The sequence below is a fragment of the Morchella sextelata genome (genome assembly GCF_020137385.1).
Source record: "Morchella sextelata strain SCLS chromosome Unknown scls_2, whole genome shotgun sequence".
NCBI lineage: Eukaryota > Fungi > Ascomycota > Pezizomycetes > Pezizales > Morchellaceae > Morchella > Morchella sextelata.
In genome coordinates this window covers 2,459,278-2,472,628 of record NW_025408617.1, presented here as the reverse complement: position 1 = coordinate 2,472,628, position 13,351 = coordinate 2,459,278, and the positions used below count along the sequence as shown (strand labels likewise).

General features: G+C 44.0%; 3 protein-coding genes across 3 annotated transcripts; 1 reads left to right on the top strand and 2 right to left on the bottom strand.

The window, feature by feature from the left end:
- Positions 1–3,083: 3,083 nt before the first annotated feature.
- Positions 3,084–5,873, bottom strand: H6S33_005919 (uncharacterized protein; the record flags this gene model as incomplete). Its single annotated transcript, XM_044837318.1, has 8 exons — positions 3,084–3,703; positions 3,761–4,060; positions 4,118–4,272; positions 4,328–4,614; positions 4,668–5,119; positions 5,180–5,351; positions 5,419–5,574; positions 5,637–5,873. The coding sequence occupies 8 exons, from the start codon at positions 5,871–5,873 to the stop codon at positions 3,084–3,086; spliced, it is 2,379 nt and encodes a 792-aa protein (XP_044699228.1).
- A 2,340-nt stretch (positions 5,874–8,213) lies between these two features.
- H6S33_005918 (uncharacterized protein) lies at positions 8,214–8,669 on the top strand (the record flags this gene model as incomplete). Its single annotated transcript, XM_044837317.1, has 1 exon — positions 8,214–8,669. One exon carries the CDS (start codon positions 8,214–8,216, stop codon positions 8,667–8,669), a length of 456 nt encoding a protein of 151 aa, XP_044699227.1.
- Positions 8,670–9,449: 780 nt separating this feature from the next.
- On the bottom strand, positions 9,450–13,068 carry H6S33_005917 (uncharacterized protein; the record flags this gene model as incomplete). Its single annotated transcript, XM_044837316.1, has 6 exons — positions 9,450–9,698; positions 9,753–10,205; positions 10,257–12,071; positions 12,161–12,567; positions 12,664–12,809; positions 12,929–13,068. 6 exons carry the CDS (start codon positions 13,066–13,068, stop codon positions 9,450–9,452), a joined length of 3,210 nt encoding a protein of 1,069 aa, XP_044699226.1.
- Between the last annotated feature and the right edge of the window lie 283 nt (positions 13,069–13,351).

The following is a 13,351-nucleotide window of genomic DNA, read 5'->3' as shown; positions in this document are numbered from 1 at the left end:
ATCGGCATTGCTATAGCCTTTCATGGCATCAATCTTTTGAGCACGAAAGATCACTCGCATCCAGTAGACTTGTGTTTTTCTTGGATATGCATCCGAGTGAGATTTGGTGATTAGAAGTGTATCTTCTAAATAACTTTGCTCCATATAATCGTGATAATATGGGGAATCTGTAGGATAACTCTTATATAATACCAAACTGATTCTATCTTGTATATCAGCTTCTATCGGGGAATGAAGGTAGCTGTGCATAGATGTAATCTCAGTCGAGAAAAATAAATTAGCAGATCACTTCTCACTTCAAGCTCTGTTCTGTTTCTAGAAATTTTTTGAAGAAAAAGGAATCTCCCTGCGAAGAGGGGTTCTTGTCAAACTGTAACGACAACGACAGGATTTGAACCTATGCGGGCGAACCCAACAGATACCACGAATTGAATTCGAGTCTGTCGCCTTAACCACTCGGCCACGTTGTCTTCGAGACCGGCTCAACAAAAATAAATATTCAATTTAATTTTTGAAAGGAATATTTACCGCGTAGATAATTTTGTAGTCTGTGGCCGGCGCCAAGGAAGGCAGGCTGGGCGTAAGCAGGGTTGGATCTCATATCGCTAAACCCTTTTGATCTGGTCTTAGGCTTAAGCAGGGTCAATTTTGGTTCTTGATGTTGACTAGAACCAGCTACTACAAGTGTCAACTAACGATTATTTAATTGGGGTCATAGAGTGTCACTCGCGATAACCCGTGATCGACCCTGCCCCTTTGGGTGCTCGTGGGGCACACTTCGGAGGATGATCTTCATATGGAAGACGGGGATTGATAGTGCTTTTCTTCATTGGCTGAGAAATCTTAAATCGTTACCCCAGATTTCCTGATCACATATCGGCTAGCGTGGCACTGTAATTATTACATGTACTTTTAGATTATTCTCTGATGCTCGGTTCAATTGCCTTAGTCCACCCGAGGTAAGTATGATCAGTATGGATCTGTAATAAAGGTAACTCGTGCAGCCCATTCATCGGCGGGCGGTTCCACCGAGATTCTAGGTTGACTACATGTAGGCATGCATAAACGGATGCCGACGGATCGATATACAAAATTACCGAGTATGTGATGTGTGCGTACGTATGTTTCCTCAGAGAAGTACATGTACTTATACTTTACAAAACGGGACCTTCCCACATTGACAAGCACCAGGAACCCTAATCACGTGTATTATGTCCTGCAGAGGGGGTACAAAGCGGTCTTTGAATCAGGGCAGTGTGCAGTGCTTGATTACGTGTAAAAGAAGAAGATGCCACGGCTGCTGGGTCAAGACTACTGCGTATGTAGAGACATCGGATAAGTGGCTAGTTCCAGGTACCATCGTGACCCAGTTTATTCTTTACCTGTCAACGCAACATTGCTGGCATCGATCTGATTTGTCTTATCAGGTCATCCAAACACACCATGATCTTCGGCTCTAGCCAACAACACAATCGGAAAGAGTTGGTTTTGCCAAATCCTGATAGATACCGGCCCAGGGTGGCTCATGATTGAGCTGTATCTGGTATACTGGCACTACTATTCTTAAGAGATTTACCTTGGTATGCTCACTCCACGCCTCCCAATAGACTGGTTGAGAATAACTAAACAGAAGGATCAGCAAGCGGTTGCCCCTCCCAGATTCCTATTCAGGTCTTGCAAAGTGCCCGATAGTTCCGGTGCCCTTGAAACTTGATTAGTTTCAGTCGTTACATGTTCACCAATCACCAACGGGGAGATGATTTTTAGCACACCTTTGTTTGCGGGGGTGTGGAGATTTTGGACCTGAGCTAACCCCGAAGAAAGTTACATGTAATTGGCTACCTAGGGAGTAATTCACCATATTTCTGTCAAGAAAAACCTCAGCATTCTGGGTCGGAGAAACATGTGGCTATCCACGGTTTTTAGCCGCGCAGGATAAGCTTTTGCCAAGAGGCTTGTCCTTCGTCGAGCAAAGCTTGTATTCCACCGCATCACGCCTTCTCGGCGCCAAATCACCAAGCCACCGATCTTTCTTATAAACATATTGCACTAAATCATTCCGTTTCAAAGCGATTCTTGTGCTTATATACGATAAAGGAGGCCCTTAGATAATTTTCAGATAAAGAAGCATCAGTTTGGAACTGGGAGGGTAGAGGCCTCTCATAGGTGATGATTACTTTGCTACTAATCATGTGGTGGTGGTGGTGGTGTTAATATAGGCTAACCAATTTAAACCGAATTTCATCAAGGGGGATTTGCCCGACAACGCGTACCACTACAGAAACGCAAAGTACCTACATGTATCTCTACATGGTACTCTAATAAAATCACAGACTAAGGGGATCGTCGGAGTGGGGGCGTGAAGCGGAGTGGCTTATATAAGATTACTACAAACAGTTGCATGCTTCTCAATTGCGCGTGAGTCTGCCATGTAATCCGATATATGGATATATTACTTACCACACCAAACAGAACTAGCTGTATCGATTGTTACAGCCGAGTATGTAGTATCAATATATCTTTCAGCACTGTTCTACGAACGCTGCCGAGGCAGAGAGGTAACTATGCGGCTATTAAAGCAAGCATTTGAGCAATCCTGCGATCAAGCTATCATAAAGTTTTTGGTGGGCAATTGCATAATATTCGGCCTGATCCTCAAATGCATATAACCATCTCCTGAATCTTGCAAGATTCTGCGGGGCGTAACTTCCAGATGTACCTATCGGTATAAATTAAGGCCTTTGGGCAAAGCCCGTGGGGCGCTCGCCTGGTTAGGAAGTTAGATCTTGATGGCCTGTGCTATAAAGAAGGTAGTCACAAAACGTGCCGCCGGAGCTTTGATAAGCGAACGGTGCCGGAATCCCGATTTCTGGGGAATTCATACTCCTTTTTTGGATAAATATAATGATTGATCACATATATCATAACCGCTCGAGAATGGCAGCTGAGAGGATACATGTGTGCTATATTTTCTGTGCACAGCTCAATATATCCGAAACAGCTACGGGCATAAGAAATGTAACATAAAAATCCAACATAACTGACAGACTCAAGTCATCGTAAATAAATAAAACAAAAACAATCTAGACAGATTTAGAGTCATCAAGGTCTTCCTCTTCGTGAACCTTCTCAAGCCCAAAATCAGAGTCTGCATCGGCTTCCCTCTTGTCAGGAGGCAGAACCGAAAGATCTGGTATTTCCAAATGAAAGAATGGAGTATCGTTCGAAATAAGAGCCGCCCAGTGGGTCTGTTCCTCTTCCCCTGCTCCCTTTTCTTCGACATTAATATCGTACCCGTCTTTTGTCCGGAACCTTTTATCCTTAAAGTCCATGTTCGTAACATAATTTTTCAACCTATACTTAAGATCATTTGAGTCTGGACCGTTCCTTGAACTATTGCCCATATAAGATGAGTTCTCCCGCTCCACAGGCGCCATTTCCGTAAAGCCTTTCAGTGGTAATCCAAACCCAAACCCTCCTGAGATAAGTGCACGACGAACCCATGGAGATATGATATTGGCAAAGTGAAACTCGACTTCCCGGTCAGCGTACTTGTTGATCTGGTGCCTCGCATCCACAAGGCTTTGGATACCAGTGGAGTCAATAGTGGCCACGGAACCGAAATCAATGACAACGGCTCGCATCACAGGGCGTTTATCGTTACGGGCAGCTTCAGCACTGATGCCAGATCGTGGACCAGGATCTATGTTTATTAGTCATTGATTGAATTCCCATAGAGAAGTTTATATTGCAAACTTACCATTCCACGGGCGATCCCCGAGGGTTGGCCACGCATTTTGTTTTCCACGTTTCGTGATGCGTCTAACTTCATCCACTACACAGTCGACTTGACTAGTGGCGTTTGGATAGGTGAATGATTCAGTAGGACGAAAGACAATTACACCAGGAGGCGGATTCTGGACCTTGACGTGCGGGTTGATTGTCCGACGGTCGATTGGAACCCAAACATCCTTGGTACTTTTACCGTCAGATACCTGCAGTTTTCCTAGAAATTGACCTCTGGGACGAGCGATCCGCCAAAGTAGAAGTGCCAACGAAGCTAATTGAATTCAGCAAGAGTTCTAATTGTGTAATCCGAAAGGCCTGAAGAACTCACCACCAGTTGCAAGATAAATGCCATTTTCAACGTTTGTAAAGACGATGATAAATACACAAGCTAAGAAGATAACCGCTTCAATGGGTTGTACACGCCAGAAAACGACAAGTTGGCGGGGATGTGTCATCAAATCTCCTACGGCGTGTATGATCACACTAGTTCCCATGCAAAGTCAGCTTTGGTTTAGTGAAGGTAGGACAGAATACTTACGCAGCTAAACCAGCCATAGGAATGAAATAGAATGCATCTGTAAGTGCGTACAAAGCCAAGATAACTACCAGACCAGTGATGATGCCTGCAGCTGGTGTACGAACTCCAGACTTTGATTTGAGTGCAGTACGTGAGAATGATCCAGTGGCTGGGTAAGCACCAAAGAATGTTCCAATGATGTTTGTAGCTCCGATAGCTATAACCTCCTGGTTTGGGTTGATCTTGTAGTCATTGATTCTACCAAAGGCTTTACCAATGGATATATGCTCAAGTAATAGAATGATAGTCTATTTGAAACTGTTAGTAAACTTTCGGAACCCACATCAACAAATACACTTACAGCAACAGGAATATGCGGCATAATAGCCTGAACCAAAGGAGTATCAATCCTCAAAGGGCCAACATGTCGAAAACCTCTTGGCACATCCTTCAAAATTGTGATTCTGGCATGTCCCTTGGGATCGTGCCTTGTAATAAGCCATGAAGCAAGAGTAACTATAATAACCACGACTCCGTTTCGGGTGACATTTGCGAAGAAGAATTTCCTCTTATGCTGTGGGTATCTTTTCGTCAGTTTGTTGAGTACCCAGCGTATGAAATACAGTCCAAATAGAGCCGTAAACCCGAAAGCTGCATCAAGTTTTGCATTTGGCAGGTGCTTTAGTGTGTTTATGATGACCATGTACGAGGCATCACGGGTGTTGAACAACTTTTGAACACCGATAAGAGCAGGGATTTGGGTTGTTGCGATGGTGAAAGCACTCCCTGTAACGAACCCAGCAACAGCGGGAGCTAGATGACCTTGTTAGAGATGTTCAAGACCTTGTATTGTACGGATGCGGAAAAGCTTACCAGGGATAAACTCTAAAATGAATCCAATTCTTAAGAGGCCAATGCCAATTGAGATAGCCCCACAAATCAACGCAAGTGCTGAGCCAATTTCTGGAGCCGAATATGTATCGCCGTGTATCTCCCTAACATGAGTGATGACTTTTGCAACTTCAAGAGTCATCACAGCAACAGGCTGACGATATATTACTGTTAGTTGGATTCATATTTAAGCTAAGCTTGACAATTACTCCCGAACTCACCCCAATTGTAACGTCTTTACTGGTAGCAAAGAAACAGTAGATGAAGACACCGACAAAACTTGAATACAACCCATACTCAGGGCCCATGAAAGCAAGCAGAGCGTAGCTCATGGATTGCGGAACAACGACAGCCCCAACAGTAAGTCCTGCAATAATCTGCACGCTATCTGTAAGTAATTGGCTCTTTGAACACAGATTGAGCTAATGAAAAGCCTTACATCTCCGGTGAACCAGGTGAGATTATAGCGATGTATCCAAGTAGCAATAGGAAAAAGAGACTTGACATAATAAAGAAGTTGACCAGGAATATCAGAGAAAAGTGCAGTGAACCAATCCCTCACAGAGATCGTTCTATCCTGGAAGTCCCCGGTATCAGAGTATTGGGGACCAACTCGAGGGTATTCGTAAACATCTTCGCCGGACGTGGCAATCTTGTCATCGTTCTTAGCTGTCATAACTGATGGATTTGAAGCAAACACTTTGCAGCTAGCTACTGGTGAAAGATAAAAATCACAGAGGAATGAGAGGGAATACTTTATCTCTTATACGGTAATCCGGTTTCTTAAATCACGTCCAACAGCATATGTAAGTTTTTGATAGCACGGCACATAGAGCAGGTATCGAAATGGCAAGAGTTTCAAGAAATTACCGATAAGATACAATTCATCTCCTACTAGTGGCCGATCTTTCTCCCCACACTAACAGTCAAAAGCAGATGCACATACACGACGTCGACCCCCGGGAAGTGTGTCCAAAACTTCGTCCCGCTGGTGCCCCGAGACCCTTGCACGTTATTGGCAATATATAGCATCGGGGAAGGTGCCCAAACTTTATTTTAGCCTGAGGAATATCTCTCCGTTTAAGAATGCAAAGTGCGGAGATAATAGATAAAGTTGGGGCCCGTGATATTCCCATATACTAATCTTCAGCAGAGATAGATCCTTCTTAAAAGGATATTAGGGGTGGCGATATACAATCTCTACGACTTCCCGCATACAAGACCATATCTATGCAGCACGTCATCCGGCGGTAAACTTAGACGGGTAGATGGTGCCGACTTCAAATACATGTATAGACATGTCAGGCTACCGAGGTTTATTCGCATCAAGTGGGGAAGGCTGCAGCTAATTCCATGAATTTGTTGGTTTTCGATTACAAATGACGATTAATTACCTACGCAAATTTGATGCGCCTGTCTGTGCTTTTGAAAACCCAGTCGTTCTGTGCCAATTTTCTTGGTTGGCCCTTGCCTGAATAATGGGACTACAACGATCCGTATAACTGGTAATGCCGAGAGAATTTCTAAAGCTTGTCTATTTCCGACTCTTAAAGTGTTCCTGTGGAACATGAAATTTGATACTGCATATGAGTATTGCAACGCTCACCATGCCAAGACCTTTGTGGTGAAGCGGTTAAGTAAATATTCTTTACTGCCTTGAAATTTGATTTATACTCTATCTAGATCTCCAATGTTTGTATCTTATCACAACTAGGAAGTCATTTGATCATTTGCTCGCTCTCAGATACGACTCTGTCGACCTTTGGCAGCTATATTTTTAGCGTCTTCTCCACAGCCAGATAAATATGAAAGTCATTGGGGTACAAACTCGTGTCTCACTTTCTCTTTCAAAGTGGCTTTGATTAATAGTATGTATACATCCCCTAATAAATGGACATGAAGAGAGGTTGTTTTTGAGGGTCTCTTGAGGGAAGGATAAAACCTCAGTCGTATCCAAATGTGTGGTAAGCACAACTGACGTTGAATTTAGCTTTAAGGTTAAGGTTTATCATGGCCATGATTTCCACGAGTACTAGCTTCGCTAATGGGCCTTACTCCTACGGCCTTAACCAGAAAGAGCCAGCTGCAACGTCTAGTGCGAATCATCACTCGAATCGAATCGGGAATACGGCAATGAGAATTCATAATTCACCTAACCCCAAGCGTACATGCAGATGTCATCCCGGCAATTTACGTGCCGTGAAACCGAACTTCAAGCTGCGGTTTAGTTGAAATTCCATCTCTTAAAAGTGCCAAGACCTTTATCGTTTGTCACTAAAGACTCTCTTTACCATCATAAGTCAAAGAAAGCCTTTTTAAAAGGGTTCGAGATGTTTTTCTCTTCAAACAGCTACCTCCATTTACACTCCTCGCTATAAGAGTACTTCAAGCCATTTTAAGTCGATTCTCCTTGTTTCAAAGGCCTGCGCTCAACTGAAACATTAGAATAATCTCTTTGCTTCTAGTGATAGCGCCAAAAAGAAAGCTCATCGTAGCACTTGAATATTTCCCGGGTGCATACTTGCAGTAAATTATAATTTATCACTGCGTCCTAGGCCTAGGGTTTAAGAAACTCCAAAAACCTATGGAAATTTTTGTGTATTCTTTCCCGTAACAACTATGTAGCTTACTTTCTGAATAAAAGCTGTATATTCCTCTTGTGATTGAGGTATTTTGTATCGTCGTAACCTTTTGAAATGATCAGAAACAGCTAGGAGATATTTGGTTGAAAGCCTTACACCTTGATCATGAATAAGTGGGTATATGCAGAAAGTATGTGTTGGATAAAGCTAAGGTATGACTTGGCTTGTATTTTATCCTACAATGAAATACATGGTTTAGAGCTTATGCGTGGTTTTCTAGTTCGCGGTGGAAAGATTGTGTTTCTCTAGGCTGGGTATTTCGATCATAGAATATCACTCATGTTTGTCTATAAACACGTGAAATTAAGAAACATACCAGCCAAAAACCACTACAAACATAACCCACGAAAAGAAAGAGACCACACACCGTCATAATGAAGTTTCTCACCGTCTTCTACTTCTGCTTCCTCCTACTCATTGGCACCGCTCTTTCCACTGAGGATGCCACAAGCTCTCCCATCGGCAGTCTCATCGCTCACCTGAAGCTGGAACACTCTACAATCGACGAAGAGATCACATACAATTGCAAGACCGCAGGCAATTCCCCCATTGTCGGCGACGTTCTTAGAGCAGCTCTTATTCTCTACGACCGGGGTAGCGGCGTCCAATGCAGGCAGTACAGTCTCACTGGATCGAAGTGTACGAAGTTGGTGACTTCAGGGAATGCTGGAATCCAGCTATGCGGTGACGTGGATCAGTGGCTTCAGTGCCGCAGGGTTGGGGTGGCATCGATTGACTTCATTGGTACGTGTGAGGGTCTTATCGATGGTAAATGGAGGGTTGGTGGATATATGAATGTCAGCTCCAAGAGAATCAGTGTCGTTATTTAAAATTTTATCATCTCTGTAACAGTTTCTGGCGATAACTTGTGTCGTGGGAGAATGGCTATCACTCACCTTAAATAATGCAAACGAAACCGGTGCGGATCTAGATGCTTTTCTTGACTTACTGTCTTATTCAAAATATGTGAAGAGAACTTTAGATCAGATTTACTATTGATATGGCGGCAATACGCAATGGATGAGGCCTTAGGGCCGGCCTGTGGAATTTGAAGGTCAGAGCATCGCTGTCCTGGCAGGAAGATCATTCATTTCAAAGCACCATAATCGTGCTCTTTCAATCTTCCAATCGACTTGATTCCGAGGACAGCTCAGCTCGTAAATAATTAAAGATGAGTTCAATATTGGTTCTACTCCACTCGTAACTGAAATATTATTATGGGACTTGATAATTTATTATCCCTATTCATAAAAGCAATTGCTGGCAAGCTATTCCTACTCACCATCCCCTCAACTACTACTCACGGAATTATATCTTAACTTTAGTGATGGTGAAGCGCAATAAAACATGTCCAAGACAGCAGGATGACTGGGGGTCTGCGCAGAAAGGTAAACCGAGAGGCCATGTTATTTGCCTTGAGCTTCCATGCCGCCTAAATCAAAGACTCTAAATCGAATATAGTTAAAGGATTGAATAAACCTCTAGTTGCTGCGACACGAATAAATTGGCCCGCGTGAACGAAATAACAATACTTGAACAAGAACACGAAACGTCAAAGTTTATGCTAGATACACTGGTCTCCGCCAAATCCATTTCACACAAAGAAACATCTATGACTCTTCGCTGTCCGTGTGATATTCAAATTCCTCTGGCACTGGTGCGTCATCGTCACCTTCGTCATCCTCGGCATTGAGAATATTCACAGCAGCAGCTGCGCCCCCAGTATTGTCTTGGTTTGCAGATCCACCAACAGAGTGACCAGGGCCAGAAGTAACAGGCGCTTTCCGAACCTTCAATTCTAGAGGCTGAACAGGCTCATCGGGTGTGCGATCCAGCAGCAATAATACTCCACCAGTAGGCTAAAATAAATTAGTAAATAGATTAGGAGATTCAATGAAAAAGAGTGATTCTACCTTTTTAACTGGTTCATACCTGCCCTCATTTGGGAAACTGATGTACTTCAACTGTTCTGGTAATACCCTAGCCATGTTTACAACCTCGTAACCAACCTTCTCTTTCTCCGCCCTTTTCTTCTTCTCGACTTCGCCATCTTTCTTCTCTCCGTCTTCCTTTTTATCAGCGCCATCATCCTCGATCTCCATCTTATCGTCCCCTTCTACAGCAGATGGTCCTGGTGTGACAGGTGTAGAAACTGTAGGTTCGGTTTCCATCATGTCTTCACCTCTAGCAGCAGCTTTGGCAGCCTTCTCCTTCTCAGAGCGTTTAGCCCGTTGGCGTGCCTTCACTGTTGTGGACAGAACGGCTGTAGCAATCTTCTCGGGAACTTTTTCCGCGGACTCTTCAATCTTTGGAGGGTAGTCGAAAAGGGAAGGCTTTGTGTTGCAATAAAACTTGAAATCGGGAATCTGGAACCCATGAGCAAAAGAAGTTAACTAGAAAAAAGAATGATTACTCACATTTAATTCTTCATCCAAACCGATCAGCCCAGTGGGAACAAAGCTCAAGCTGAGGAAATGTGTCAGTGGGAACCAGTACCAGTATTGTGTGAACACTGCCATTCCCACGATAGCTGGGAGGTTTAAACTTCCGGTCTGCGTTTGAAGTCCAATAGTAACATTACGACCACCAGCATCGATGATACCTAACGCAAGAGCAGCCCCAAACTTGGCCATAGCATCCTCATGTTTCTCCGCAACCATACTTTCGAATGTTTTCCTTAAAGAAGCGACCTTCGGGTTCATTTGATCATTCTGCTGAACAAGGATCATGGCCATTGAAATTAGCGCACCCTGTCGCACAAAATCGGTGGGGTCCTTGATCATTGGTTCTAGGAGGTCAATGGCTTCGTCAAGACCGGTGCCAGCACATGAAATTCCCAAGGCGAGCGATGCACCGTATCTAACGTGCGGATTGTAACTTTCACTCAACAGCTCGACAATTCTTGGCACAGCACTTGGTTTCCGGAAGAGTATAAACCCAAGACTCATAACCGAAACCCTCCTAACGTCATCGTTAACGTCGCTTACAGCCACGTGTAAGAGTTGTCGAATTGCCTTGTTGCTTCCGGTACCGCAATAGGCCAGTGCAATAGTCATAATACCCCCATAACGCAATGTTGCATCAGGGTCATCAAGCAATGTATTGATCAGGTCATCGGCAGCTTCCTGTTTTCCAAACATTATTAAGGCCATCCCGATCGCAATCCCTCGGATAATCTTCTCGTGCTGTGTTTCGTGTGAATATTGAATCATATCCTCAAGCGCCGTTGCATTTCCCGTCCCCAGCATAACCAAACCCATGGCCAACCCGACTGCCTCTCCGGCTATCGCAGAATCACTATACAAAACTGACTTAAGTTCTTCGTAAATGTGAAGATTCCCTGTAGCCATTCCAGCAACACCGAGCCCCAAAGCACCACCATGCTGTACCATCTCGTCTCCGGCATTCTTAAATTGTTTTCTTAAGAACTCAAGCACATCCGTTCCATGGTTGGCGTAGATTAAGCCCAAACCGTACAGACTACCGCCCTGAGAGTATGGGGATCCGGTTGCGACACCTTCTTGTGGAAGATACGGTTCAAGCAGCTTCATTCCCTGACTGAGGTTTCCACGATGGATAACTCCCAAAGCAGCAGTCGCAGTGAATTTAGACCAGTTGACTGCTTTGCTCAGCCACTCCAGATTTGCTCTGAAAAACCCATCACTTGTCGTTCCAGCATTCATGAACGCATTCGAAAAGGTCACGGCAGTATGGAAAATTGAGTTCCGGGCTTCAAGCGAGTCTTTAATTTTGTTGAGAATTGTCATATCCGTGTGGTTGTTTCGGTACAAGAACTCCAAAGAAAGCTCGATACTCTTTGTTCCACGGAGGATTTGGCGAATTGAACGATAGTATTTATCTGTCTTAGATGTAGAGGTAGTTGAACTTCCACTACCTCCAAGCAATCTTGTGTTTTCGTCGTCCTCCGTAGAATCTGTTATCATTGTGTCGCCGCCGGCTGTTGCAGCAGTGCTCAATGCATCAGACTCATCTACATCGGATCCAGGGAGTTCGCTCGCAACCTTTTGGAGGAACTCTTGGGTAGCAGAAGAATCTAAGTCGAAGGCGATTTGGTAGGCTACTAAAAGAGATTTTGAGTCCTCTTTTTGAACAAGCTCCTGGAGAATTTTTGCGGCAAGAGATGTGTCGTTAAGATGAATTACACACTTGCTAATCGAGAAATAGTCAGGTGAAGCTTGGGCGAGAAATAGATTGACCAAGAGGCGAAGAAGCTTTGAAAATACAGGAAAGAATTAGCTTCACCATAAAAACTCAGAGAGAAAAAATGATCTCTAGAACTTGGGTGTGCTGGGCAACAAACCTTTTCTCTTAATCCAATTTCCTGAACAACTCCCATAGTTATGTCTAGTACGTAATCCATTAATTCTACGCCACCATCCTTCTCATCTTCCACTTCCTTAACTTTGCCCTTCCTTTCTCTGCTTCGTTGACTTGCTAATTTGATGCCCTCTTCCACGACATCTAGTCGCCTAGCTTCAATAGCAATCCCTATTGCTGGTTTGTAGTCTTCTGTCTCATAGCATTTTCGAAACATTCGTTCTACAATGTCTTGCAGCCTTGGGTCAACTGTTTCAAGAGTTTCCTTCTTAGCTGGATTGGTTGCAGGAAAGGAAGCATCGTCGACCAAAGATGGTAGCAAGGTAGGGGGAGATGAAAGAATGGAATCGTTGTGGGAGTTGATCAAAATGTACTTGTCAATGCATTTTGCTGGGCGCTTTCGTCAGCGATTATTATTCAAGAGATTGGCTTGTAGACTGCCGAGCATAAGGGTATAGCTACAGATTATTGTCTCAACGTATTCACTTTTAGCGGTGATATCAAACAGCTCTCCAGCTCCGAGTGCGAAGATCATAGATTCGTCATACTCGCCGAGGTGGTAATAGACCTTGGAAGCTACAAGAGCGGCGAGTTGGCGTTCCGAAAACTGCTCATCTTCGTACAAGACTTCACTATACACCTCATAATAATTAGCTATTGATGGTTCTATCGGGGTATTAAGTTTATCTGATGAAAGCCATCTGCTCCTGAAGCAAGCACATGTGCAGACGCCGATGAGGTTTCAACAAACATTTTCGAAACACTATCTGCAATTTCTGGCCAGAATTGATTCACCAGCTCGTCTAGCTTCTGCAAAGCGTAACACCTAAGCTGTTGATCTGGTTCATCCAAAAGACCGATGAGACCGGCGGCGGAACTTAAGCCCGGCATACTTAAGGTGTTTCTTTGATTCCGATTTATAGCTTTCCAAAAGGGTTCCGGAGACTGTTCAAAAGATATAATACTGTTGATAGATATTTGGATGATCTTGAAGGGGGGTCGATGATGGGAGGAGGTGGGGTTGATGGAAATGGGGATGGTGGATGATGATGGCAGAGGAGGATGAGATCTTGCGCGGGACACCCTGGTGCTCGCGTTGCTCCAAGCACCTTGACTCCGCATATAATGGGTAGTTCTGAGAACGCCAAGGAATCTTTACCCGGTCAACTTCACA